Below are 27,899 nucleotides of genomic sequence, written 5' to 3' on the forward strand. Positions count from 1 at the left end.
ATGGTCACTCAGAGACGTTGAGTTCTCCTCTGCTGGTTGTGCTGCAGGATACAACGAAGTGGTGAGAATACCCAGTGGTGCTACAAATATTGATGTGCGTCAACACAGCTACTCAGGGAAACCAGAGGACGATAACTACCTCGGTAAGACTCAAACTCACGATCAAAACACTTGTAGGGGTCTTGTTGGCTGTTGAATTTGAAACATTAGCTGGAGGATTTGATTTGTCACTGTCTGTCATGTCAAAGTTCAGTATGTCTAACATTCAGAGGTGTCAACAGGTTTAGTATTCTCTTCTTGAGCAGATATGTTATGTCTGGATGTAGGTGCTATTGTAGTGTCCTGCCTGTCCTCAGCGGAGAGCTTTGGAGGGCCTGTTGAACCTGGCATGTTGGAGAGTTTGGGGCACACATGCTAAAACATTAATTACCCAGAACTCACATAGCCCTCTGGGTGTAATTTCATTGTCTCTGTGCTGCTTGTAAAAGTGTAAAAGCTACTATGCTTGTGTTTCTTGGTGTTTCTTAGTTCGCGTGTGCATGTGCGTGCGTGTGTGACTCTCTGCGGGTGTGCTGGGGCCTAAGGGGGAACAGGGAGGGAACAGGGGGTAGGCGGGCTTGTGGGAAGTGGGCTGGTCTCTGTGGCCACATTACTGTGATGTGTGAAATGGTGAGGAAAGTAACTCAGGAAATTAGCTCCATAATCGCATTAGTGTGAATGTGTGCAGCAGACTGTCTGATGAACAGAACAGGAGAACTGAGACTCCTCCAGGAGAAATGTAGGATTATTTTACCCCAGTTGGATTTATCTGCTCTCTGTTGCAGCCCTCACTGTAAATGGAAACATCAACTGTTATGCTGCTCTATGTTTTTATCACTGTGTTAAGTGAAAGTTTGTTAACAGTTGACTGACTCTCTTTTCAAAGCCAACTCTACAGTCTGCCCATGCAAACACTATGTTTGATTTCCTCAGGAGAAGGAAAAGGGAGTTTAGCGAATTTAATAAAGACCCTTGTGGTGTTGCACCCTGTCCCGTACTGTACTTTCAAAATCTTATGCCATCTTATTTACTCATGTCAGTGTCACCTCGTCTGTCTTTTTCTCCAGCTGTTTCAAACAGTCGTGGGGACTTCCTGCTCAATGGCGAGTTTGTAGTCAGCATGTTTAAAAGGGAAATCAAAGTGGGCAATGCTGTCATCGAGTACAGCGGATCCGACCACGTCATCGAGAGAATCAACTGCACTGAACGCATCGAGGAGGAGATCATTGTCCAGGTAACAACTCCTTACCTGACTGTTGAGAAGGTGACACAGTAAAATGGTTATGATGCAAATGGAACAGTGGAACTGTACTGATCGTTCTGTTCCTCTGCCCTCCGATCCCTCCGCAGGTGCTTTCTGTAGGTAACTTGTACAACCCAGACGTCAGGTACTCCTATAACATCCCCATCGAGGACAAACCCCAGCAGTTTGTCTGGGATGCCTACGGGCCCTGGCAGGAGTGCAGCAGGCCCTGCCAAGGTGAGGGATGGGAAGGGAACGTAAGGGGTGTAGTGGTTAGGGGGTTAAAGAGAAGATGAGGGGTGTGGGAAAAAGTTGAGGTGGTGGAGAGGTGTGGGTGTGTGGGAAAGGAGGTGTGGAGGGAGGTGAAAGGTTGAGGGAGAGAGAAGGTGAGGCTTTATGTGGTTGTATCTGACCACTATTAAGTCCAATATTGGCTCCAAGGCTCCTGCAACCATGTACTAAGAATTTCTCATGAAATATTGGAGAATAGTGGACCATACAGTGTTGTCAGGGCGGTGGGAAGCATCAGGAGTCAGATGGAATTCAGGAGCAAAATGGTGGTATTAATTAACAGATGTAGAAGGTGAGCTGGATCTACAGTATTATTATTGACAGGATGTTGATGGCCACTGACTTACAGACTTATAGAGTCAATATACTGAATCTAAATTTGCCTTCTAAGACAGAATAATAATAAGAATTGCCATTTAGCAGACACTTTTATCCAAAGCGACTTACATTGTATGTATGGGTGGTCCCGGGAATCAAACCCACTACCCTGGCATTACAAGTGCCATGCTTTACCAACTGAGCTACAAAGGATCACCTTCAAACAAGACAGATCACCTTTAATTTTGACAAAGCGTCAATAATTCCTCACACAGCTGAGTTTAGCAGAGTCTGGGACAACATGTCAGTCCAGCCTATGCATTCTTGAAAATTCTTCTTCTTCTTCTGTAGTGTTTTAGGGCAGTATACACCTGAAACGTTGTATTGCCGCCCACTACTGGATGCGGGAAATAAAAAAGGGGGAAAATCCAAAACAAAAAAAACTCAGTCCTTCAAAATCCACTCAGAGCACTACTCAGATCTGGTGACCTGAGAGGATGGAACTGCTGCTCCATTCAGTATGCCATGCAGCTCCTCACCTGTTTCATCCTTCATTCCCAAAAAGCGTTCAGCTGCAGATAAGCTGATATTGATCTTTCTTGAGTTCTTAGCCACTCCTGCAGTGCAGTTTATCACCATAGCAATAAATTACAAAATATCGACTTTCTTCACGACAAGGGTATCTGGATCCTGCACCTTGCGAATGGAACCCACAGCACTGAGCTTTGGTGTCTCCATGGCAACCGAACCACTAGAACATGATTTAACTTTTCTCGCAGCCTCTGCTTAGGGGACACGTTGAACAGCTTTTAACCTAGAAATCTCTGCCTCCTTCACCCTTACAGGACATTTCCATTGAACGCATCAATAACCGAGCACCAACTGTTCCAGGAATTTTCATTGTCATCTTCTTAGCCCTAACTTCTACATAGAATCCAGAAATCACGCCCTTGATTGGTGCCCTGCTCCGAAAATCGAAGGCAGTCACCTCTTTCTTCTTGAATCTGCTAAGGCGCAACGCGCACTTCTTTTGTTCTGCCGACATACAAAAATCTACGAAATTCCACTTCCGTTCACCCTAACGGATTCCACAGTACACTTTCTTCAATATCTTGGCAACATAAAACGGATCTCCCAGATACGTCTTCTTATCCTCAAACTGCACTCCTACTACAAACTGTGAAGTAGTTGTGCTAGAAGCAGTAGGCTTACTAGACAGCGTTTTAACTGTGATTTTAGCGCTCTTTTTCCCTCCATTATCGACTGTAGTCCATCCAGTATTGTCATCACCTTCATTCTTAATCTCATCTTTGCTAGCGCCATCAGATTCAAACTCGGTATCCACTTCCGCCATTCTCTCTAGCTCTCGCAAATCAGAGATCTTGCCCTCTCTTGAAAATGGGCATCTGAACAGGTTTAAAGCCCAACCCCTAACACTGGGATAATCCCAAAAGCATCCAAACAAGTATTTAATCAATTTACATTAGCCTAATAATTCCCTTCACAATTAGTACTTCTCAATAGTTATCATATCAATGACCAATCCATAATACATTTCATCATATGAGGACAAAATCTCACATTAATGTTCAATGAATATAGATATTCGGAAAACCTCCCTCAACATAGAACATTGTAATGGACAACTATGATGGATAACTTTGATGGATAACAATGATGGAAAGCTATGATGGATAACTATGATGGATAACAATGGTGGATAACAATGCGCATGTGACCGGTCGGCGTGCTCTCCAAATCAGTCCACAAAACAATCTGCCTTGGAGAGTACAGACTGGCGATACAAATGTATCTTATCTTCTAATTAAACAATGATACATTTCTACTCGCATGTGACTTTTTCTCTACCAACACTGGGACATGTTTCGCATTAGGAATATGCTTGAAAACATTAGCAATATGAACAACCATTAGCAAACCATTAGCAATAGAATGAAATGTAAAAAATAACTTTAGAATATAATCTTAGATGATGTAGGGCTCTATTTTAACAACCTAACGCAATGGTAAATCTTAGCACTGGTGGTAGTGCTATAGGTCTGGGCGTGTGTAAGAAATATTTGTGCTATTTTTACAGTGGGAATTATGGGCGCAATAGCTGGTGGTGGCGTGAAAGCGCTGGGTTTTGATGAATAAATAAATTGTAGTTTGGCGGAGGGCTTGATCATTCACTGGCCAATCAACGTGTTCCATGGCTTAATACTGCAAGCGGTTATCTCAAGTTGTGTAGGTTATTGACCGTCTTTGCATTGCCATCAACTTCAATTCGGCTGGGGAGCACAGCAAAATTCTCCTCCTAGTCCGTTTATTAAATAGCATAGGCTACAGTAATGAATAATAGCAACAGGAAAATACAGTTTTTGCAGTCAACATTGTTGTACTTGCTTAACCTATAGGCCTATACAGGTCGTTCCACCAATTGGGTGCCTTTTGAGTAGTGTAACTTGGTGATTTATTAACCTAATTTAAACATTCTGTCATAAAGAGCACATGTTCAACTTAATAAAAAAACGTATTTTCCCATCTCAAGAGGTTAAATAAGCAAAATTACGATAGTAAGTGCCAAGTAAAGTAACAGGGTTGACCATAACAGGGTTGACCGTAAGGGTTGACGATTTCATCTTAAAGCAGCCATAAATACCCCTGTTACAGGGAGAATGGAAGCTTGTTGTGTGCCAACAGAAAGGTCAATTAAAATCAAGCTTGACAAAAAAACATTGAAATTGTTTAAACATTTCTACTCTGTCTATCACAGGATTGACATATTATGTGGGTCACAGGATTGACATATTATGCTTGACCCACTCAATTTTCCACCACAAACATCCGAAAATGTCAAAAAAGATTAGAACTAGCTCACCTGCTTTTACACTAGGGTTTGACTATAATGTTTATTTTAGTTTATTTTATTTTATTAAAAGGAATAGTTTTACCATATTAAAATGAGAGTTCAGTTTGCATAACAGGGTTGACCTTAAAATGAGTGGGGAAAAATGTCATAAATGATTTTATGAATCACTAATCACATTAAATAAATGAATCGCCACAAATGACTTTGTCAAAGCAACATAATAACTAGGGCTTTACAATGATGGTGAAAGCTTTGAGAAATGTTGTGGTTAAGTCACAGAGGGTGCTCAGAGGGACATGTCAAAATGCTGAATTGTGGCACTTTAGCAAGTCTTTATTCATATAAAAAACAGATGTATTTAATTTGCCCTCTGGTGTATATTATAAGGGCACTTTATTTAATATAACAAGCTTTTAAAATACTATATTGGTGCACAATTACTACTGAAAATATCACTCATTTCGTGGAATGACACATACATGCGTGTCTTTACGCATCACACTTCTTCTGAAATTGTATTGTAAATGTATTGTAGACTATGCGTGAGGCACATTTGCAATAAGCAAAATATAGGCTTATCCATCATTGATATGGCATTATAGGACTAAATCATTTGAATAAGAAAAGAGGAGTGCATTTTTGGTAACTGGACAAGAGGCACTCTGGAAATGGGGATGGATATCAGTGAAATGGTGTATGCAGGTAGGCCTATGTGAATTGTGAATAATGCAAAAGCAAAACGGCAAAAGTTTCACCAGTAGACCATTTAGAAACATTTTATGGATGGGCTACTTGGCTTATGCATGGCCAGGATAAGAGAGATATCCAACTCATTGTTGTTGAACCATTCATTATAGTAGTCTAAGGGTAGCCTACTGAGGGCTTGGTTTTTAATCTAATGAAATGAAAAACAAGAAATTGTTACAGGAAAATAACTTGAACGTTTCTAAAAATGAGGGTCACTGGCATCATCTCTTGCTCCAAGAGCTGGCTAAAATAATGTAGCCTACAATACATAGATTAAAAGGGGATGTCCGCTTACTGTTTTGCTGCTCCCAAATTGACCTTTTAATAAAGCTTTGGTGATAAAGATTTATTAAAAAGCTATCTCTTGAACCAAACCCTTTATTGATAGTCTTGGCTACTTGGTGAATGGATAGGGCTGGAGAAAAAAAGCAGCCCCATGGCTATGCTTGGTTTTAAATTAAATTAAACGAAATGGAGAAAAAAACATTATATTACAACATATTTATTTAAGAGAAAATCATTTTCAATTTTAATTTTTTAATTTATAACAGTTTTATTGTAGAAAAAAACAGTATACATACAAGTATACAAACAGACAATGATAACATATGCTAAATTTTAGATTATACAAAGACCTTAAAAGATACACATGTATTGCTTTTTTAACAGCTTTCTTATTAGGAAAATGTACAATGCTCTTAAGTTATTGCTCAAATTCCTTATAGAAAACACGGAAGAGTGTTTTTTTTATTTGTGAATTTACATTTATGAATATTACATTTTTCCATTAGCACAATTAGATTTATGAGGTAAAATTTGTTTTCTTTATCCTTATTATAGTTAAGGAAACCGAGCAGCACATTCTCCCATAAAAAAAACAAAAGTCATCAAGAATATTAACAATTATAAAACTATGAATATCTTGCCATAATTTCTTTACATGTTGACAATGCCAAAATAATTGTAAAACTGTGTCTGGATGCTCAACACAAAAAGTACTGTTAATGTTAATGTGTTTTTTGAGTTTCTTCAGGTAATGATTCTGGTTCCACCTCTAAACAACATGAGCGTTCCAGATGGAATAGCATCAAAGACTATGGCGAACTCTCTAGGTGTAACAAGGATATTGTAACGAGATAAAAAAAATCCTCATAATTGAGTAACAATCCTTCTTCATTAAAAGGTTGACTCACCAACAGCATATGATTATTAAACCAGTTGTTAAAAAATTAAGACTTGTTTCTATCAAAATATCCTTATTGTTCCAAATGAAATACCTATGCGGGGAAAAGCACATATCTCTTGTTCCATGAGCATATGGTCACTGTCCGTCACGGCTGGATAGGCTGCGCTTCCGCTGTCAAAATCAATGTCATAATCATCCACATTACCGTTAAGACCTGCTTTTTGTGAGTCTTAAATCACTGAATGAAAATTTCACTTGTGCTAGTTTTAAAGACACACCTCAAATATTCCCACCATCCCACCTCAGGGCAAGTGAGCTGATGTCAGACAGGTAAATTGCTGAACCTGAATAGAGCCTGCAGTGTATTTCTTCACTAATACATATCTATTTATCTATGGGGATTTACTGCCAGTTTGACTGATTTACAGCTCATAATGCTTGGTTATAAAAACTGAGAACAGAAGGAAGAGTGATGTTTCTTAGAATTATTTTTTTAATAAAAATGATTTTGCTATGATTTAAACCACACGATTCCTGGAGTCACACACTCCTGCTGGTTTTCCTTCTTGCCTTTTGACAAGTGTCTGATTTAGACTCCAAAGAATTCAAGCTTGCGTGGACTTTCTAGCCAATCGATTTATTGATTTAATGCCAGGTACTGGGAGAAACTAAAAGCAGCAGGACCATGACCAAGGAACTAAACCCTCTCTCCCACCCCATCAGGAGAGCGTAAGAGGAAGATCCTGTGTAGTAGAGAGTCGGACCGTGTGGTGGTCTCAGACCAGAGGTGCCATGGGGCCGCAAGACCAGCCATGGTCACAGAACCCTGCAACGCAGAATGTGAAATCAGGTACTGCCTAAACCACTCTCAATCGCTTTATCTGTCAATATCGCAGATTTTCTTGGTCACTCTCAGTCTTTATATCTGTGATATGTATGCTGTTTGATACAAAGTTCAGTTTTATCCTGTCAGCGTCTTTCACCTATGACCTTTCCTGTCTGTGTAGGTGGCACGTGGCGAGGAAGAGCGAGTGTACAGTCCCATGTGGAGTGGGATATCGTACGCTGGAGATCTACTGTGCCAAACTCAGCCGTGCCGATGGAAAGACCCAGAAGGTTGACGAGCGTTACTGCAGCAGTCAACGCAAACCTGACGACAAGGAGAGTTGCCATGGAGACTGTAACCCAGGAGGATGGGAGTACTCATCTTGGTCAGAGGTGAGAACGCCTGTTATAGTTTTAAGGGATTTATAAAAAGAGAAGGAAAAGGTTTAATACGTGTGTGCATGTGTTGCAGTGTTCCAAGAGCTGTGGAGGAGGGTCGCGGCGTCGTGCAGCTGTGTGTGGAATGTCTTCTGAGGCGGGAAGTGATGAGAGCAAGTGCAGCCAGAGAGACAAGCTGACCACCGTCCAGAACTGCAATGAGTTCCTATGTCCTGCGTGGAAGACCGGAGACTGGTCTGAGGTCAGTTTTATGGAGAATGTTTGGACTACGCTTTGGGAATGTTGCTTAGCATTTGAAGCTAATCATTTGAAGGTAATCAGACCGGAGACTGGTCTGAGGTCAGTTCTATGGAGAATGTTTGGACTACGCTTTGGGAATGTTGCTTAGCATTTGAAGCAAATTGAGGAATTTTGAACCCAGATGGCCTTTTTACACTACGACCAGTTTGCAGCCAAATCAGGGTTCTGATTCTACACTTGACAGCAGACATAGTGTAAAAATAACATTTGTAGGACAGAATTATGGGAATAATCTTGAATTTGTTTGACTAAGGAATTCTACTCCTATAATATAAAGAGGAAGTATTAAAAATAACTGGGTGCCAGGAAAGTTGGTCAAAGGAAAATCCTAATGTTGATAATGAGTTTCATAGGTATGTCTTGCCATGTACGGTGCACTACTGTACCAGTGTTTGTGGGGTAGTAACTACCTTTATTGTATAGTTTACATGTTCTGTCCAGCAGTTCAAAAGGCCTTGAGTGCGCCTACACAAACAAACACTGTACACACATAGCTAGCCTACTGTACATGTCAATCTATGTGCCCCTGTCTCTCATTGTGCACATTGACTGTTGTTGCAGTGCCTGGTGACGTGTGGGAAAGGGTACAAGCATCGGCAGACATGGTGCCAGTTTGCGGAGGACCGATTGGACGACCGCTTCTGTGACTCTATGTCCAAGCCTGAGTCAGTCCAGACGTGTCAGCAGCAGGATTGTGCTTCGTGGCAGGTCGGACCATGGGGACAGGTGAGTCACGCGTGTTGTACAGTTGACATACAGTAGAGTGACATGTTTTGTGGCAGGTAATATTATGATCTGTTTGCCAAGTGGCACACACTGTGTTTCAGGTGACATCTGTGGCTTCCAGTCACCCCCTGTTCCTCAAAGACTATAGTGTTGTGTCTTGTAACAGCTAACGATTATCTGAACTTATTATGTGTCATTCCAACTGTGTCCAACTGTTTCTAATATTAGAATATGACCCAATGAAGCAGCTATTTATACAATCTATCATAATAACCCATTTTGCTTCAGAGTTTTAGTTATGTGTCCATGAGGCTATACAGAGCCTAATGTGATTTAAAAAAAAAAATCTCCAATGAACTTTCTTCAGATCACAGGAGGTTGGTTTAATTGGGGAGGATGGGCTTGTGGTAATGGCTGGAGCAGAATCAGTGGAATGGCATTCAATACATCAAACACATGGTTACCATGTGTTTGATGCCATTCCATTTGCTCCGTTCCTGCCATTATTATGAGCCGTCCTCCCCTCAGCAGCCTCCACTATTCCAGATGTAGAACAATGACAGGAGAAAGATAAGCCACTCATTTAGTCTATCCCCCATTTACTCTGCTGTTTAGGCACATTGCTGACCGTGCCAAAATAAACATATACAATCTGTACACAATCTGTGTAGACATACTCCCCTATATTTATGCTTGCTAATGCATTGCCAGTTTATATCTCTCAGGACGCAAACAAAACAATTCTCTGTAGCAAGGTGTCGCAACGTTTTGCAAATCAAAACTGGGCACTTCATCTTAACACAGCTTGTGTGTGCAAACTGCCTGTAAGCCTAAACGTGTGATGGAGATTAGGTGTTCCTATACCATGGCATAGGCAATCATGTTAAATGTACATTTGAAGCTGTTTAATGAAGCGCGTGGAATCTTAGCTGAAGTTGCTGCCACACAAGTTTGACCTCATTTCATTGGAGTCAGTGAGGTAGAAGAGAGTGTGGTGTGTACCCACTGACTTGGCTACAGTGGAAAAAAGAAGTGGAAAGTAGATGAATTACTCATGCATTATGATCCTGAAGGCTGTTATCTGCTGGCACTAGTCTGACCAGGCTCGTCAGGAAGTGCACTTCTTTTCTATTCAGTTACTCATTTTTGGGGAGATTTGCTACGTTGGCTTGTTTTTGTCCCTCTCTGACGTTCTCTTTCTCCCTCTCTATCTTTCTCTCCATTGCTCTCATTCTTTATATCTCTCTTTTCTCTTACTCTCTCTTTGGTGGACTCAGTGCACTACCTCGTGTGGACCCGGCTACCAGATGCGAGCGGTGAAGTGCGTTGTGGGGTCATACGGGTCCGTCATGGACGACACTGAATGTAACGCTGCCACGCGGCCCACTGACACTCAGGTAAGGACACAGTCCACTAAGACCCATCTCAACATCTCTAGAACTTCCTCTCATCTCCTCTGCACTGATCTGGACAATTGACACGGGATAAGTGAAAGCAATGGTGTGGATTCCTTCTCATTTTGTGAAAATGCTTTTATATACAGCCTTTGGATATTACTCAGTTTTCAAGTGATATTTGTGAGAATATAACGTTTAGGGAGGCCTACATGCAATTTTCTCAGTATTAGGCCACCCAGGGCTTGACTGTCAGACTCAGTAGACCACACAAGACCCTAACCCGCTCCTGACACACTACTCGAATGCTTGGTTGTGAGCTGACCATGTGACTTGCCCTATCCCCTCCAGTTGTAGAATGGTGTTCAATTCTATAGTGAGGAAAGGGGGGTTCCCCGTGCAGGCTGAGACACAGGTACAGTCAATGGCACACTGTGAGGTAGGAAGGAAGTCCTACACCCAGTCCATTACCACCTGGACTCAATAAGGCCTTGTTGTCTAGACAGGGGTTAGAGGGGGGCTGTGCTGGCTCTTACCCCCATACGGAGACACATAGCTGGGATTGTCTCCCTCCAGCAGTCCATCCCCTTACCAAGCATGAGGGAGGAGGAAAGAGGGCCTGTCCACGGCAGGTTCCTGTCAAGGAACAGGAGGGGGTCTGGGGATGGGTGATGGAGGGGGAGTGGGAGCTGGCTCTAACCCCAGAAACAGAAAGATTTTGCAGTAACAGTAGGCCATGGGGCAGGACTGGTGATGGGGCAAAACATTCCTCGATTATTTGTGGAAAATGTCCTCACCTTGGTTATGTAAATCAAACCTACAGTCTGCTAGGGGTATCGTTTGTCTGTAAAGAGTCTTATAGTGTAGTGTAATAGTATAGTTTCCCACCTTAATGTCTGTCTGTTAACACCTTATGTGAACCTATCTGAAAAACCTCTTCAGTAAGACAATTCCCGCTCTGTTGAAGTGTCATGACCAAGACATAGATGGTGAACACAAAGAGTTGCGGAGTAATCGTCACACATTTCATGAGCCTCTACTTTTATGAACCTCGCTGTGCATCAATTTAGTTTATATGGGCCTGCTTCTTTCTTCTTCATGCTAATAGTGGGAAGGTAGGATGGACCGTTTTCCTGGGGCATGGCGGGCGGGTCATGGTTGGGTGGGGTGTGGAGGGGTGGGTTGTGATGGGGTGTGGAGGGGTGGGGTGGGCCTCCGGTCACAGGGAGGCCCCCCTGGTCCAGGCCTTAATTCCCGACTCAGCCATCATGCCCAGTGACCCTGAACCAGTCACTTCATCTCCCTGTGATTCCAGCCAGTCATCCGTGAAGTCAGCTCCGAGGCCGCACACCCTAAACCACTCTGGGTCTGGAAAAGGGGGAAAGACGACAGAATGGAGCTTATGTTTCAGGACGCCTGTCTCTACCTCAGTTGACCAGTGAGAAGGAGGGGAGAAAAACCAAAAAATACACAACGATGACTGAACACTTGCCTCATACACACCTACCCGCAGACGGGTACACAACATCGGTCTTTCTATAAACTAGGGTACTAGTGATCGATTCTTGAAGTGGACTGTTTGGAGCTGTTGCAAAGTCATTTATAATAATTGTGAATACATTAAGATATAAAGGGTGGAACATAAATACATTCAATATAATTAACGAGTTGAATCAAAGGCTATATTTAAACTCTTTACAGATTTGGCAAAAATCATGTGACATAAAATACTACCTTTCTTTCCTTACATTTATGATACTTCTGTTTCTCGTTATATCATATACTAAGTATTTAACAATTGACTTACACATTGAAATGATCCTGTAAAATTCCTGGATGTTGCTGTCAGACTCTTTTTTTGTAATGAGATCTTGGAAGTGTACTGTAACCTCATAGCATTTCGTATCTCCCTATGTTGTGGTGTGATAACAGTTTTCATGGACACACATATCCAAAATAATGGATGGCTTGCAAAATCGAATGCGTCTGACAGAAAGAGTAACTTGAACAAGAATAATCAAACCGAAATCGATACTGTCATTAGTAGGGTTCTTCAATAATTATACTTGTTATGCGCATTTGATGTCTAGCTGTTAAGTTACGTGGGGAAATGATCAGCTGATTCAGGAAAGGATTATGAAGTTATTAAAAGCTGGTGTGATACAGCATGCGATTGAACAACAGCCCAAGTGCAGAAATTAACGTTGATCTGGAGAATTGACAGAACATGTTGGTGTCTATATTGCTGTGGCGGTCAAGTTAATTAACCTATGTCGTGGACAACATTATTGTCACGATCGTCAACGGGACTGAGAGAGGACCAAGGCGCAGGGCGTGGAAAGTACATTTTCTTTATTTTTAAAGAAGGAAAAAACAAAACAACAAATAGAACAGACGACCGTGAAGCTATACAAAATTCAGTGCTGACACAAAACACTACGACACAGACAATTCCCCACAAACAGCTAAAGCCTATGGTTGCCTTAAATATGGCTCCCAATCAGAGACAACAATAACCAGCTCTCTAATTGAGACCCAATTCAGGCAACCATAGACTTTCCTAGATACCTACACTCAACCATAGACTACTATACTAAACATAAACCCAACTACTCTAATAAACCCCCTAAACCTTACAACCACCCTAGACACTACAAAAACACATACATTCCCCATGTCACACCCTGACCTAACTAAAATAATTAAGAAAACAAAGAATACTAAGGCCAGGGCGTGACAATTATGTCAACATTCCTGAGGTAAGATTACATAAGGTCCGTGTACGTTTTGATCGCAGTAGCGGTGCGTGTGTAAAATCACCGGGGAACCCGAGGCCCCCCTATAAAAGCCATATTACAACCTGTGTTTTGTCATAGTTGTGTAGTTTGCTCTATAAGCAAACAACGCATAGTTCATATTCCTTGACACTGTGATATATATGCCTAAAGGCCGAGACAATAAGAAGACACAGTGGCAGAATAAATTCAACCACACCTTTGTTTCATCACAAAACTGGAGAGCAACATCTGTTCTGTGGAGTCCACAAAGCGTATTGCATGTTACATGACCAACAGCATGGTCAAGCAAGTTAATGTTCCTGACATTTTCGGACTACTAAACACCTATTGATTTAGAACCACAGAGAGTTACCACAAGTCACAAAGAAAACAGGTGCCGATCCAGCACCATTTCAAATGTAACATTTCAACATTATCGAATCACCTATGCTTAGTCTAATACAGTGACAACTAAAAGATACCAAAAACAATTTAGTCCAATAAACGTAAATGTAATATTAATCGGCTTTACCTGGCACTGATTTCTATGTGTGTGTGTGTGTGCGTACGTGCATGCTTGCAAGTAGAAGAAAATGTGTTGACTCACCCTAATTGTAGAGAAACGCCAATGTCACCCTCCTAGTTCATGTTGCCTAAACGGTCTATGACTCTGCCATGCAGTACGTGCTTTAAGTTTTTGTCGTCCTAGTCTACCTGGCTAAAATGCTTGCGCGCCAGCCTAACTTGCGCCAGGCCAGCTAGTTAACATTAGCCTTCTACATCTAGCTCCATATTGAATTTCCATCCTCTCAGGCCAGGGGCACAATGTATTCATTAATGGTTGGATCACAATCACCATTCTAATCATTGGACAGTACAGAGAATTAAGTAAAACTTATTAAAAAGTATTAAGTCCAAATCCCTATCTCCATCCATGGCTAATTTAGGAAAGGGACAATTTTAGCAAGCTAGCTACCCACCGATGGACAACAGCATAATGAGATGCAACAATTCAATGACGTTTGGCTTATGATGTGATTGGTGTGAAACCAAATCCAAACTGTCTTCCCTTGACACTTTGTTTTGGTGTGCTAGCACCATTCATAGCTGAACTTGTTCAGTTTAGCGCAATGCTGATTGGTTATTATTATAATTTTTTTAAATACTCAAGGGAGGCCAAATGCTCGCTGGCTTACCTTGTGTGGGCTACACATACTGAGACAGAGGAGCGCTGTTTTGTTCACGGATTCTTTCTCCGGTGAGATACATTCAGCCTGTTGTGAATTGAAGGAAATTTTGGAAACAGAGACGAAAGATACATTATTTTGTTTATTTTTTTCTTGGTACATTTTTTGGGGAAGCCTGGCTTCCCTTGACTGCCAAGTGGCTCACTGTTTGAGCCACTGTTTGATCATTGTTTTCCGAGTAAAAATGGTGCAATCGGAAAATTGAAAATGTCTTGTTTAGTCGTTCTTGACTAGAAATAGAAGAAGAAAAATGGCTTGTTTTTCATTTTTGCATATGAAACCCCCAAAAATACTTCACATTTCCATTTTCACATGTAGATGGGGTTAAATATGGAATGCCTGTCATTGGTTAAGTGCACAGCCAACACTTCCTGTCCTTTCAAAGTAGGACTTCACCCTTCCAACTGTTTTGCCCATGCTACAGATGACTATATTGGTGCGCTAATACAGGACTAGTAAAGGCCCAGTGCACTACTTTTGTGAAAAAATGTAATTTACAAAAATGTTATAATATTTGCCTGCGCAACAGACGGCTATATCGGTCTGATAATACAGGGCTAGTAAAGGCCCGGTGCACTACTTTTGTGAAGATAAAAAATGTCCCCCATAAATCGACAACATTTTAGTAATATATGTTTTTTATTCCGATTTTTCATGGGGTGCTGCAGCACCCTCAGCAACCCTACTTCCCACATATATGAACAACATTATCTATTCCTAGACAAAAGATACGGCCCTACTGTAGCTATAGTTTGTCAGTGGTTGCACATCTAACTAGCTGGAATTAAGTACGGGTGTGAATGGTGGAGACTGTGTTCAGCTACCCAGAACTGTCTGATCTGCCTGGTAGGGTGCCGTGGGTGTGAATAGCAATGGAATGAAACATCCAACCAATGCCTTGAGTCGTGCTGTAGGTCCACCACACGTCCGGAGAGTTGTGCGGTCCTGTCCAGAAGCAGCCCCTATCCTAGACACTTGTGGAGACCTGAGAGGATTGGACAGATGTAAACAATACCGCCAAATTTCCACCAAGTCTTTCAGAGAGTAAGGTGGAGCTCTCACCATGTCGCCACCAATCAATCCCTCTCAGATCTCCAGAAGTGTCTAGACTCTGGGCAGTAGGGGCTGGACAAGCCATGGGTATTGTTTCTGGACAAGCCATGGGTATTATAGTCGAGCAGTCAGTCAGTCAGCCTGGAACTGTCTGAAAATGTTAAAGAGGCAGTGCATTTAAAAACAAGATTTTGGTCTGTTTTTTAATGAGATTTTCACACACACTATGAGGTAGGGCCGGAACGATATCAGTATTGCAATATTTTTTCCATGGCAAGCATTTTAACACAAAGCAGACCAAACTCTTTGGTCCTTTAAAAACCTGCTGTATGTAAAATATTGTGTGCTACTGTATAGCTTGGGAAATAAATGCATGTGACTCTGGATGACAACATAATGGTGTTTGTATCCAACATTAGGGCTGTTTTCCGAAAGAAGTTAAATCCGCTAAGTGTTTTGCTTCTTTGGCACGATACTAATGAGTATCGTGATATTGGCATCGTTCCGGGCCCTATGAGGTCGAAATATAACTCTGAAATTGTGAAAATTATAATAATGCCCTTATTGTGTAAGAGCTGTTTGAAAAAAATGTCTGGAATTTCTGTTCAGGTGGGATGGAACTTTTGGCCCACATCATGACGTCATAATGTGATATGATTATCATAGACCAATGACTGTTCATCTGGGAAAGGGGGTGGGCTCTAGACCATCCTATCAGCCAATCAGGGCTGTGTATGTAAATATCTTCACATTTGTTTCCTAACGCCCACATGATCAATCTGAGCATTTCAAGGACATAAAGGAGGCTCAGGGAAATAAATGAAAAATTCTTTGGAGTTATTTTCATCAAATAAACACAGTGATTTATTAGACATACAGTGATGATTTAAAAATACAATTACAAAGACTGCATGGGGGCTTTAATAGCTGTCAAATTCCTCTGTCATTGGGAGAATCTCAATTGCATTTTCTTGATTCATTGCATTCTCGCTCCTCCTCTCTTCGTCTCAGAGGTCCTTCCCCTCTCACCTTCTTATCCAATTGGTTTTGAGAAGGAGGTGAGGAGAGAGGACGTGAGCAATCAAGGAAATGCAATTGAGATTCTCCCCTTGTTTACCCCATTCCTCACCTCCTTCTCAAAGCACAGTGAGGGGAGAGGAGTGAAGGTTCCTCCCCTCCGGCTGCAATGCACTTTCAAGGAAAGGCAAGGAGAGGAGGAAACAAAGACAGAGGAAGAAATAATAGTTTTCAGACACAGACCCACACACTCTCACACTCTCTCTCTCACACACACACACACACACACACACACACACTCGCACACTCACAGTCACACTCACACGCACACTCACACACACGCACGCACGCACGCACACACACACACACACACACACACACACACACACACACACACACAATGCTTGAAGAGTTTACTGATTATAATGATTTCATTATTGGTTATTATTATTGTCAATGATTTTGTTGACAAAACCCATTGTATTATTATTATTTCATTATATTATATTATTATATTCACTATTAAAACATATAGAAATGCTGTTGTTTATCTTTTCGTTGTCCAGGAATGTTTGGCATGGCTTTAAATGATAGAGAATTTAACCAAAGCACTAAAAGACCTGGCAACTAGGCATGACAAAGAAACAGGCAGTGTTTCTTGTGATATTTTGAACAATGTTTTGTTGTTGCTAGGTGGAATTATGGTCTCATTGTGCCTATCTATACTTTTATTCCTGTAACTACACATGGGAAGCTGCAAGAAAATCAAATTTAAATGTATATCTAACCATTTTGAAATGGTGCCCCTTTATTTATATAAAGATGCACATACATCAACACACACCCACAGTCATAGACAGGTCTTGGTTGCCTCCTTCATTCTTTCTCTTATTATTCCCACCATTTCCACCCCCACCACCATGTTTTACAATGTATTTAACTGTGTTAGTGTAAGGCTGCGGAGGCTGTGTTCTCCAGCCTGCCTGGCTGCCAGTGTCCTGTTTATTTCCACTCAGAGGATGAGTATGGAATGTGGAGCCCTCTTTAACACAACTATACCTAAGTTAGGCCCCTCTCTGCTCACCTCTCTGCTCAACCCAGAACTAGGGGGTCAAAGCAATCATGAGATTGCTCTGGGGAGGAGAGCATGGCTGAAGAAGGAGGAGCCCGGTAACACGCCAGTGTTGGCATTGGAGACTGGGATACCTCTCCACTGTGACACGTTATGACAGGCATCAGGTTATTCAGATGGAGTGGTTTAACACTGTGTATTTCTGGGATCCGTCAGAGTAACACTGTTACTTTTAGTCTGATGATGGGTACACTCTTGTCAGAGCTGCACAGTAAGTAGATGTGTTTCTGTCACTGTAATTGGTTTAATGAATGTGTATGGTTGTCCCTGTAGGACTGTGAACTGACCCAGTGTCCCATCAGCCACCCGGTTCCCCCGGGTACCAAAGTGCCCTCCCACCTCCCACACAAAACCCAGTGGAGGTTCGGCTCCTGGACACAGGTTGGTTCTATCAGTTACTCCACCACTCAATGAAGCAATAACATACTACTGTATTGTACTACAATTGTACTAATTGCCTCTATCTCCACCACAGTGTAGCGCCACCTGCGGCAAAGGGACCCGGATGCGCTATGTCAGTTGCCGTGACAACCAGGGTGGGGTTGCGGAGGATTCTGCCTGCTCCCACCTGGCCAAGCCCCCGGCCAGGGAGGTGTGCTCTGTAGTGGCCTGCGGACAGTGGAAGGTCCTTGAATGGACATCTGTAAGTAACTACTTTCGTTCAATCAACCACCAATGTTTAATGCATTTACCATGTACACTTAAAATATTTGTAATTACTACAGGGTCTTGTGGCTAAGGATATAAAATCCATATATCCATTACTAATCTCTTTAAAGTTCCAATGCAGCCGTTTTTATCTCAATATCAAATCATTTCTGAGTAACAACTATGTACCTTACCGTGATTGTTTTCAATTAAAATGGTCCAAATATTATAATAATTGCTTTTTAGCACAGAGCACATTCTCAAGCAAGAATTCTGCTACGACTGTCTGGGAGTGGTCTACAATATATATACAAAAGTATGTGGACACCCCTTCAAATGAGTGGATTCGGCTATTTAAACCACACCCATGTCTGACAGGTGTATAAAATTCAGCACACAGCCATGCAATCTCCGTAGACCCCCATTGGCATTACAATGGCCTTACTGAAGAGCTCGTCTGTACTCGGTTGCAACACTCACTACCGAGTTCCAAACTGCATCTGGAAGCAACGTCAGCACAATAACTGTTCGTTGGGAGCTTCATGAAATGGGTTTCCATCGGCTGGAGTGGTGTAAAGCTCGCCGCCATTGGACTGTGGAGCAGTGGAAACGCGTTCTCTGGAGTGATGAATCACACTTCACCATCTGGTAGTCCAACGGATGAATCTGGGTTTGGCGGATGCCAGGAGAACTCTGCCAACTGTAAAGGTTTGTAGAGGAGCTAGGCCCCTTAGTTCCAGTGAAGGGAAATCTTAATGCTACACCGTACAACGACATTCTAGACAATTCTGTGCTTCCAACTTTACGGCAACAGTTTGGGGAGCCCCTTTCCTGTTTCAGCATGACAATGCCCCCGTGCTCAAAGCAAGGTCCATACAAAAATTGTTTGTCAAGATCGGTGTGGAAGAACTTGACTGGCCTGCACAGAGCCTTGACGTCAACCCAATCGAACACCTTCATATTATTGCCCATGTTTTTGGAATGAGATGTTCAACAAGCACGTGTCCACATACTTTTCGTCATGTAGTGTAAGTGGGGAGGGGAAAACTGAAATCTAGCTGTTATTGGCAGAGAGATTTGAAACTCTCTTTCTTATTTAACTAATCATTCCAACCTCATAGAGTGGAAATATATATAAAACACAGCAAAATCAAGTTTTTGACTGCACTGGGCCTTTAACCTTCAATTCCATAGTGAACTCTTCGAGAGGGAAATCTGACTACCATTTTATGCTCTGTCGGCACTGTTCATTAAGTTGTATTTCACAATGAAATCTCTAGCCAGCTTAGTGGATTATAATATCTCAGGTTTGTTTAGCTGTGGTTTGAACCTTTCAGACCACTGTTCATAATCACTTTGTGTGATTGTGTGTTTCTCTGGTCCAAGGGGAGGAGGAGATGAAACAGGCTTTGGTGTGTTTGGAGGGTTGGCAAGGGGATAGTGGGACGCATGAGGAACAAGGGGCTGGAGAGAGGGGCTAGGGTCCTTGTTTGCAGATGTTTCTCATCAGACAGAGAGCACTAGTCATACTCCCACCATGCTGCAGTTATGGCCACCATGCACAAACACACACACGCACGAATACACACAGACACACATTCACTCACACATAGACACACACACAGATAGCTAGATACAGGCTGTGGGAGGGAGGGTCTCTCTGACTGCTTATTTATTCCAGAGTAACTCAGTGGGCTCCAGGCAGGCAGGCAGGAAGCAGCTCAGCCCAAGGCCATAGCAAACAGAGCCACAGAGAGAGACCGCTCTGACTCTAAACGTTCACTTAACACGCTCTTGATATGGAATGGAACCGGAAATGAACCCTGATGGAGGGAGTGATAGCTATGGTATGGCGGATGTCCCAGTTAGGCCATGAAGTTTAGTGGCTGTTCTACCATTATAAGACCTAACTGTAAAAGCAACCTAAGTGTTGTAGTTTTAACCTGTGCATAGGCCTACACAGGGCCTGTTAAAGTGCAGTAACTACACCATTTTTCGGATTGGGAGATGCTTGTGCAATATCCACACCTATTTGAAATAGGCAGCATTGTTGAGTCCTAGACAGTAAACCCTTGGCCAGTGTAATCCCTGGCTCAGTAGCATGGTACAGTACAGTACAGTGGACAGTTGTTGCATAATTCCAGGTCTTATGCAAGATAGATACAGTCCAGTTTACTCCACTTGGCCAGACATAATTGGAGCAGCATGAGTTTTTGGCAGAAGCTCTCTTTCATTTTCTTTAAGGAAGATCTTAAAACAGGGGTCAGTCATGTTTAAAGAGACAAGACACTGACCTAAGCTGCTGCAGCAAGTTCTGTTTGTGTTTATATGCTTTGTTTCTTACTGTGTGTGTGTGCCTGTGTGTGTGTGTGTGTGTGTGTGTGTGCACAGTGTTCTGTATCCTGCGGGCAGGGGAAGACCACGCGCCAGGTGGTGTGTGTGAACTTCAGTGATCAGATAGTGGACGTAGTGGAGTGTGACGCTGATGACCGTCCGGCCACAGAGCAGGAGTGTGCCATGTCCCAGTGCCCTGCTGCCCGCTCCAGTGACTCTCGGCCCCTCCCCTCACCCAGCGGAGGCCCCCGCAATAACCTGCCCACGACTGCCGACGGGCGCGGTGGAGGGCGAGCCCAGGCCCACCAGTGGAGAACAGGACCCTGGGGAGCGGTGAGTTTCTTACACTGGATACCATTTACAATCATCTTGGTGTCCTAGGTTCCTTAACATTACATTAATGCATACAACCTAAGTGGTCTGCCATTACAATCGTATAAGTGGGAAGGCAGCACAGCTGAGCACTATCTCAGTCTTGTGTTGATGTTGACCTTTATGAGGCTGTCTGTCTGTGATGTAACAACATCATGTATCCTAACCCAAGAAGTCAATGAGTTTTTGCTGATGGTTTTGGCAGTGAGTAGTCTATTGTATAGCTGTTATTCAAAACGGGGGTATTACAGTTAGTTGCACAGCAATCTGTGTCCCCAAATAGCTGGTGTTATTTAAAAGATCATAGGAAATAGCAAGGGCTATTTTTGGGAGTCTTCCTTCCTTTTCCAGAGGATATGTGTTTTAATATAGCAGTGCATTATCCATCCAGTTTCCTAAAGCACATAGTCTCTGAGGTCAATCTGACACTTGCAAGAATTATGTATTTGTGCTTTTTTATACTTGTCTGTCAATGGGAGCCTTTTTGCACATACTGTATGTTAGTGTGTTATCATTTCTATTTAAAAATTGTGTGTTGGTCTTTGTGTGTGTGCATGTGTTTCATTGTAGCTGATGTGTGTATGTGCAAAGGTCTGAAGTATGTGACACTTTGTTTCTTGGTAAATGTATTCTTGTTGTAACCCATTGTTTGAGTGGGGTATGTGTCTATAGATGAGCGCCATACATTTGCATGGATGAGTACATGTATTAGTGTTTGGATGTCTACTTGCTTGTCTCTGAGTTAGTGCACACATACCTGTATGTGTGAGAGTGTGTTATCCATCTGTCTCAAACGGTGTTCTCCTCCATGTCACGTCAGTGCTCGAGCACGTGTGCGGGCGGCTTCCAGAGGCGTGTGGTTGTCTGCCAGGATGAGAATGGTTATGCTGTCAATAACTGTGAGGAGCGCTCCAAACCCATCGAGCAGCGCTCCTGTGAGTCCGGACCCTGTCCACAGTGGGTCTATGGGAACTGGGGAGAGGTGAGAGAACACAATTCGCCCTACAGCACTGATACACTGCAGGGTTTAGTTGCACTTTGATGACTTCATCCCATCGTGATGAACCTTGGCGTTCTGACAGCGGTTATTATTCTAGAATTCCATTCTTCTGAAATTGCTGGGCTGTATGTCTTCATGTGCCTCCTGGGTTGTGTTGGGGGTGACGGGTTAAAGGTTAGAAATTAGGGGTTAGATGTCCTAGATAGGTAGGTGTATGTTGGGTGGGGATGACATACTGTACGTTAGATAAACAATGGCGTGAATCAACTGTCCCGACTTTGTCTACACACTCCTTCTTACCTCTGCTCTGTCCTGCAGTGTACCAAGCCGTGTGGGGGAGGAATAAAGACACGGCTTGTGGCGTGTCAAAGGCCCAACGGAGAGCGCTTTAACGATCTGAGCTGTGAGATTCTTGACAAACCGCCCGACCGTGAGCAGTGCAATACTCAGTCGTGCCCGTCTAACCCCCACTGGAGCACAGACCCATGGAGCTCGGTACGCTCGTAAATATATCCCTTTTGTTTTCTTCCCCCTCTTTTTTTAACAGTCCTCTCATTTCACCACACACAGCGTTTCACCACTAAACTGTGTAGCATGACAAGGCAAAACAAACAAAGAATTAAACTTGAGGGAGAAGGATGGTTCTGTAGACTTACATGCTGGAAACTCCATTTTTCACCTCCACCTCACCTTTACCCTTTCCCTTGGTGCCTGAGAATGGTCATCCTTCTAGAGACAGATGGGAATTGATTTCTGTTGCACTTAAGAGAAAAAATAAACACACAATACACACAACACACCAAAAAGTACAACATATGAAACGCTTAGGCTGTGACCATAAGAACACTTTCTCTGTTATCAGTCTTAGTCAGTGTTCAAAATTCAGGATCAGTTGGTATTTCAGAATCAAAGCTAGTTTGTAAGATATTGTTTTAAAATATAATTTATTACTTAAGAGATTTTCTTCTTGGTTTCCTTTGTATATACAGTAGCTTTAACCTCCAAAGTTTCTGTCTTACCTCTTTGTATTCGCACACAGTCAATCGTTGTTTATATGCAAATATTGATGAATGTTTCTGTATGTGAGGAATTTAAGATGCCTTGTTTTTTTTTGTAAACACCCAAATAATGGAGATACAGTATACTCAAGTGTTGGTGCTATTCATAGTTTTTACACGTGGCAAAGAAAATAACCTGGAAAGAGTCCAAGTGAATGCACCATTGGGACTATATAATTTCTTTTGTACTCTAGAGATATACAGTGCCTTCGGAAAGTATTCAGACCCTCTGACTTTTTCCACATTTTGTTACGTTACAGCCTTATTCTAAAAAAAAAAATGTTTAATCCTCAGCAATCTACATACAATACCCAATAATGACAAAGCGAAAACAGGTTTTTAGATTTTTTTCTCAAATATATTAAATATAAAAAAAACTGAAAGACCTTATTTACATTAGTACTCAAACCCTTTGCTGTGAGACTTGAAATTGAGCTCAGGTGCATCCTGTTTTCATTGATCATCCTTAACATGTTTATACAACTTGATTGCAGACCACCTGTGGTAAATTCAATTGATTGGACATGACTTGGAACTGTCTATATAAAGTCTCACAGTTGAAAGTGCATGTCAGAGCAAAAACCAAGCCATGAGGTCGATAGAATTTTCCGTAGAGCTCTGAGACAGTATTGTGTCGAGGCACAGATATGGGGAAGGGTACCAAAACATTTCTGCAGCATTGAAGGTCCCCAAGAACACAGTGGCCTCCATCATTCTTAAATTGAAGAAGTTTGGAACCACCAAAACTCTTCCTAGAGCTGGCCGCTCAGCTAAACTGATCAATCGGGGCGAGAAGTGCCTTGGTCAGGGAGGTGACCAAGAACCCGATTGTCACTCTGACAGCACTCTAGAGTTCTTTTGTGGAGATGGGAGAACCTTCCAGAAGGACAACCATCTCTGCAGCACTCCACCAATCAGGCGCTTTATGGTAGAATGGCCAGATGGAAGCCACTCCACAGTAAAAGGCACATGACAGATTGACCAAGATTGAACTCTTTAGCCTGAATGTCTAGCGTCACGTCTGGAGGAAACCTGGCACCATCCCTACAGTGAAGCATGGTGGTGGCAGCATCATGTGTGGGAATGTTTTTCAGTTTTCAGTGGCAGGGACTGAGAGACTAGTCAGGATCAAGGCAAAGATGAACAGAGCAAAGAACAGAGAGATCCTTGATGAAAACCTGCTCCAGAGCGCTTAGGACCTCAGACTAGTGGTGAAGGTTCACCTTTTTATAAATTAGCAAACATTTCTAAAAACCTGTTTTTGCTTTGTCATTATGGGGTATTGTGTGTCGATTTGATAAGGGGGAAAAAACAATTTAATAATAAATAATAAAAAAGCTGTAACCTAACAGATATGGAAAAAGTTTAGGGGTCTGAATACTTTCCGAAGGCACTATATATATCATTCTGATGCTAAAGCTTTATTGACCATCATAACTGTAAGAATTCAATTGGTCTTAAAGGGGCAATCTGCAGTTCAAACAATAACAAAGCACCAGCCCACCACTGTTTCAGTAAACAGCTGAGGGATGGGGCTGGAGAAATGTAATCACTGTCAAAGTCATAGACAGATCTATGGATGCATGGACTGACCATCCATGTTTTAATCATGTTTTAATACAGTGTTTTGTTTACAAATACATTGTTCACCAACAAAGGGGTGAAACAAGCTTACATATTTAAAAGTTTAAAAAACTGATGTATCAATGGCAGATTGCTCCTTATTAATTATAGAGAAGTTAGCAATTATCTTATGTTTCTGCCTTATTTTACAGTCCACTGTTATTTACTCAGAAATTACGTCGTAAAATGGTAGTTACATGGTAATGAACTGATAATTACTTTTTAGTCATGTATGGGCCGGCTAGTTACCAATTATGCCAAATTCTTAAAGAAACAATAGTGTTTCTCAGTAAAGAACAGGTAAACACCAGCTGAAATAGGACTGTAGAATAAGGTGATAGCCATGTTACTTGATATATTATGTGATTCTTCAAGGTAATAGTCATTTTACCACAGCTTGAAGTCCTGACCCAGATTCCCTCCTTTTTACTAGCACAGACATAAGCACCCAGCCCAACCAGTAGGTCCAAGGCCCACCGCTCAGAAGGTGCTTGATATGAGTGTATTTATGTCTTGTTAGATATGTCTATATATTCGCTTTGTAAATAGTTTATTTTGGTGTGTTTACCAGTGCTCAATACACATGTGAAAATATGCTATGCTCAACCATACCTCACTTAGAATAAACACAACTCAACTAGCCATTAACTTATGATACGTACAATGGTGCTTTTGCAAAACAAGGGAGAAATGAGATGTAAACATAAAAAAATAACAAAAATAACTTAGTCACAAACGGTCTATTGTGACATAGATATGTATGTAAACACCTGTTGTTTTGAGTCGTTTTTCATAATCAATTTTTTGCTTTTTTTTCATGATGAGTTGATTATTGATTATGTAAAAAAAAAAAGTAGTTATGTTAGGTGAAAATGTGTTATAGCTTTTTTTTAAAGGTAAAGATAACTTTTGAAGTGTGTTCCATTTATTCACCAACAAACCTATTTTTGTTGTAGCTGAAAGAGAATGCTCCTTGTCCTAGCTTTGTGAACACACAGTCAGTACCTGCGAGCACAGGGAGAGTTTATAGTGTTCTATATACCTGGAGCTCATCCTCTGAGCCAGTCATATGTGTCTACCTCATTCTCTATTAACCCCACCCGCCTTTATCTTCTGCTGGAGGGCTGCATTTTCATTCTCATTCATCATGATGTTAAGGCCATCCAAGGATGTTGGCCCTAAGCACAGATCCAGGGTCTATGTTTTGAAAACTGATCTTGGACCTGTGGTTAGGCGCAACCTCTGCCTGGAGCCCACCCAGTCATTCCTAAGGCTAACTGTAACCTCCTGGTAATTAATGTGTGTGCATAAGTTGCAGACATCACACCTTATTTTAAGGGCCTGTTAACACCGCTCTCAAGCAGGAAGTGAGTGTATTTCTCACCACACCTTGTTCACTAAAGAAAAACTATCATTTCTAACAGTCTCCATATGAGTATTGACAAGGTAGCATAAGGTTTGGGTTGATTATGACAAATCCAATAAGAGTGTGTAACTTTTTACCCTACTTGAAACAACTCCACACGCATTAAGTCTCATTGCAATGTGGAATTGTCGATCATTTGATGTGTAGAATAAAACACAGTTGTATTATTTTATCTAGAGCCACAAATTACAGCTTGGCTCCTTGTTGGAGTTTAGGGTGCATATGTTAGCAGTACGGCATGATGCATTTACAATGTGTTTGATGATATGAACAGGCTCTTGAAATAAAATACTCTATGCCTCTCATTCCATATGGCAGTATTAGTCTGGGTTTCAAGGACATTTGTGCATATTTATGTAATTATCTGTATTTATTTCTACTTCATTATAATGTCATGTCAATATTTAATTTTATTTGAACTTGCTGAATTTGTTCGCTCACAGAAAGGTAACTATTAAAGTGAAGTAGAGATACTATAAAAAACCAATGTTTCTTTCATTTATAGTATTTACCGTAAAATATCATGTTCACGATTCACGAGCAAGTGCTTATTCTCAAACTAAGTTCCAAAGCATCCATTTATACTTGTTTCCTTGCTAGTCAATCCTCTAGCTAGTTGATTTAGCGTGCAGAAGCATGTTTTATTGTATGGATATCTGATACCTACACTCTGGAACACTTTGTTAAAAATAGTTTTATTGAATGAGATAATTGCCATGAAGAACCACTAACAGTGAAGTGAACACATTCACTTATACTACCACAGGCAACCTTGTAGTCCTGTTAAAAATCTCATCAACATGTCTGTGCTTTAATTAAGAAGATTGCCTTTAGATTACCGGTTTTGGCTTTACACTAATTACAGTAGGATTATGGAAGTGGAAGTGGGCCATATAGTTAACCAAATCAACTATGGATTAGATAGGAAATTCTCTGCAAGTTATCTCTGCAGAGAGCATTACTTGAGCTCTCTAACTCGTGTTTTGAAAGGGGCGTTTTCAGTGAATGAAAATGTACAAATCACTGAGCAATATCTCTGTTGTCTTATGAGGTCAGGGACCCAGTGATCTCTTTGAGCAATTATGATTTTTCTGTTTCTGCCAGAGTTCAATGCCTTTCGTACCAAGGTAAATCTTTATTCTCTGTAACACTGGCTAGAAGGACTCCCATTTACTATGCTCATCCCTAATGGCTGACATGTTTTTTTGTGCGCCTGACGACACGTTCTCTTTAACTACGTCGCCCCCTCATCCGCCTCTCTTTTCACTGGCGGGTTGATGACATTGTTCCGATGGCGGGGGGCCAGTGACAGTGACTCAAATGAGAGCCCGTCAGAAAGACAATACAGGAGTGCATTGGGGGTCAAGGGTCACGTTTGATCTGGGAGGGGCCCCTTCCCTGTACATCTAATCAGCATGGATGGGCTTCTGGGAAAGGGCTGTGATCCCAGGAAAAAAAGCCGGGAAAGCCCTGTTGTCTGTGGGGGCCCGAAAGGCCCTGTCGCCTGGGTTCTTTAGAATTCCAGGACGGAACACAGGCATCGGAATGTGGTGTATTTTAGGCACAAGTAGTGGTCTGTCAGAGGCCACTGTTTTATTTGACACTGTAATAAAAGCATCTGATCTAATAATACAATAAAATTGTGTCTGAATGCGTGATAGTTGAAAAAAGTGTGATAGTTGGAAATAGTGTTGTAGATTAAAGGTAGTTTTGTGATGATTACAGTTTACATTGACATGAAAGTATACATTTCACTCGGAGTATGCTAAAATATAGAGTCTAGTTTATTAAATGGTGTGCACGTGGTAGGTTGTAGGGTAAATTCCAGCATGGAACACGCACACTAGCTAAGTACATGAAAGGAAGGTGTCT

The 27,899-nt window shown here is 41.8% G+C and overlaps 1 protein-coding gene across 1 annotated transcript in view; it reads left to right on the forward strand.

Moving 5' to 3' along the window:
* LOC129815114 (A disintegrin and metalloproteinase with thrombospondin motifs 9-like) overlaps positions 1-27,899 on the forward strand; it is a 67,346-nt gene that overhangs the window by 15,619 nt on the left and 23,828 nt on the right. The window contains exons 16-28 of the mRNA XM_055868491.1: positions 48-143; positions 1,107-1,273; positions 1,390-1,519; positions 7,420-7,546; positions 7,704-7,914; positions 7,994-8,161; positions 8,782-8,946; positions 10,224-10,343; positions 17,840-17,947; positions 18,042-18,209; positions 20,606-20,881; positions 21,741-21,902; positions 22,239-22,415. Of these exons, the coding sequence (XP_055724466.1) occupies positions 48-143; positions 1,107-1,273; positions 1,390-1,519; positions 7,420-7,546; positions 7,704-7,914; positions 7,994-8,161; positions 8,782-8,946; positions 10,224-10,343; positions 17,840-17,947; positions 18,042-18,209; positions 20,606-20,881; positions 21,741-21,902; positions 22,239-22,415 (2,075 nt within the window). The remainder of the gene's footprint in view (positions 1-47; positions 144-1,106; positions 1,274-1,389; positions 1,520-7,419; positions 7,547-7,703; positions 7,915-7,993; positions 8,162-8,781; positions 8,947-10,223; positions 10,344-17,839; positions 17,948-18,041; positions 18,210-20,605; positions 20,882-21,740; positions 21,903-22,238; positions 22,416-27,899) is intronic.

Source organism: Salvelinus fontinalis, chromosome 18 (genome assembly GCF_029448725.1).
Source record: "Salvelinus fontinalis isolate EN_2023a chromosome 18, ASM2944872v1, whole genome shotgun sequence".
NCBI lineage: Eukaryota > Metazoa > Chordata > Actinopteri > Salmoniformes > Salmonidae > Salvelinus > Salvelinus fontinalis.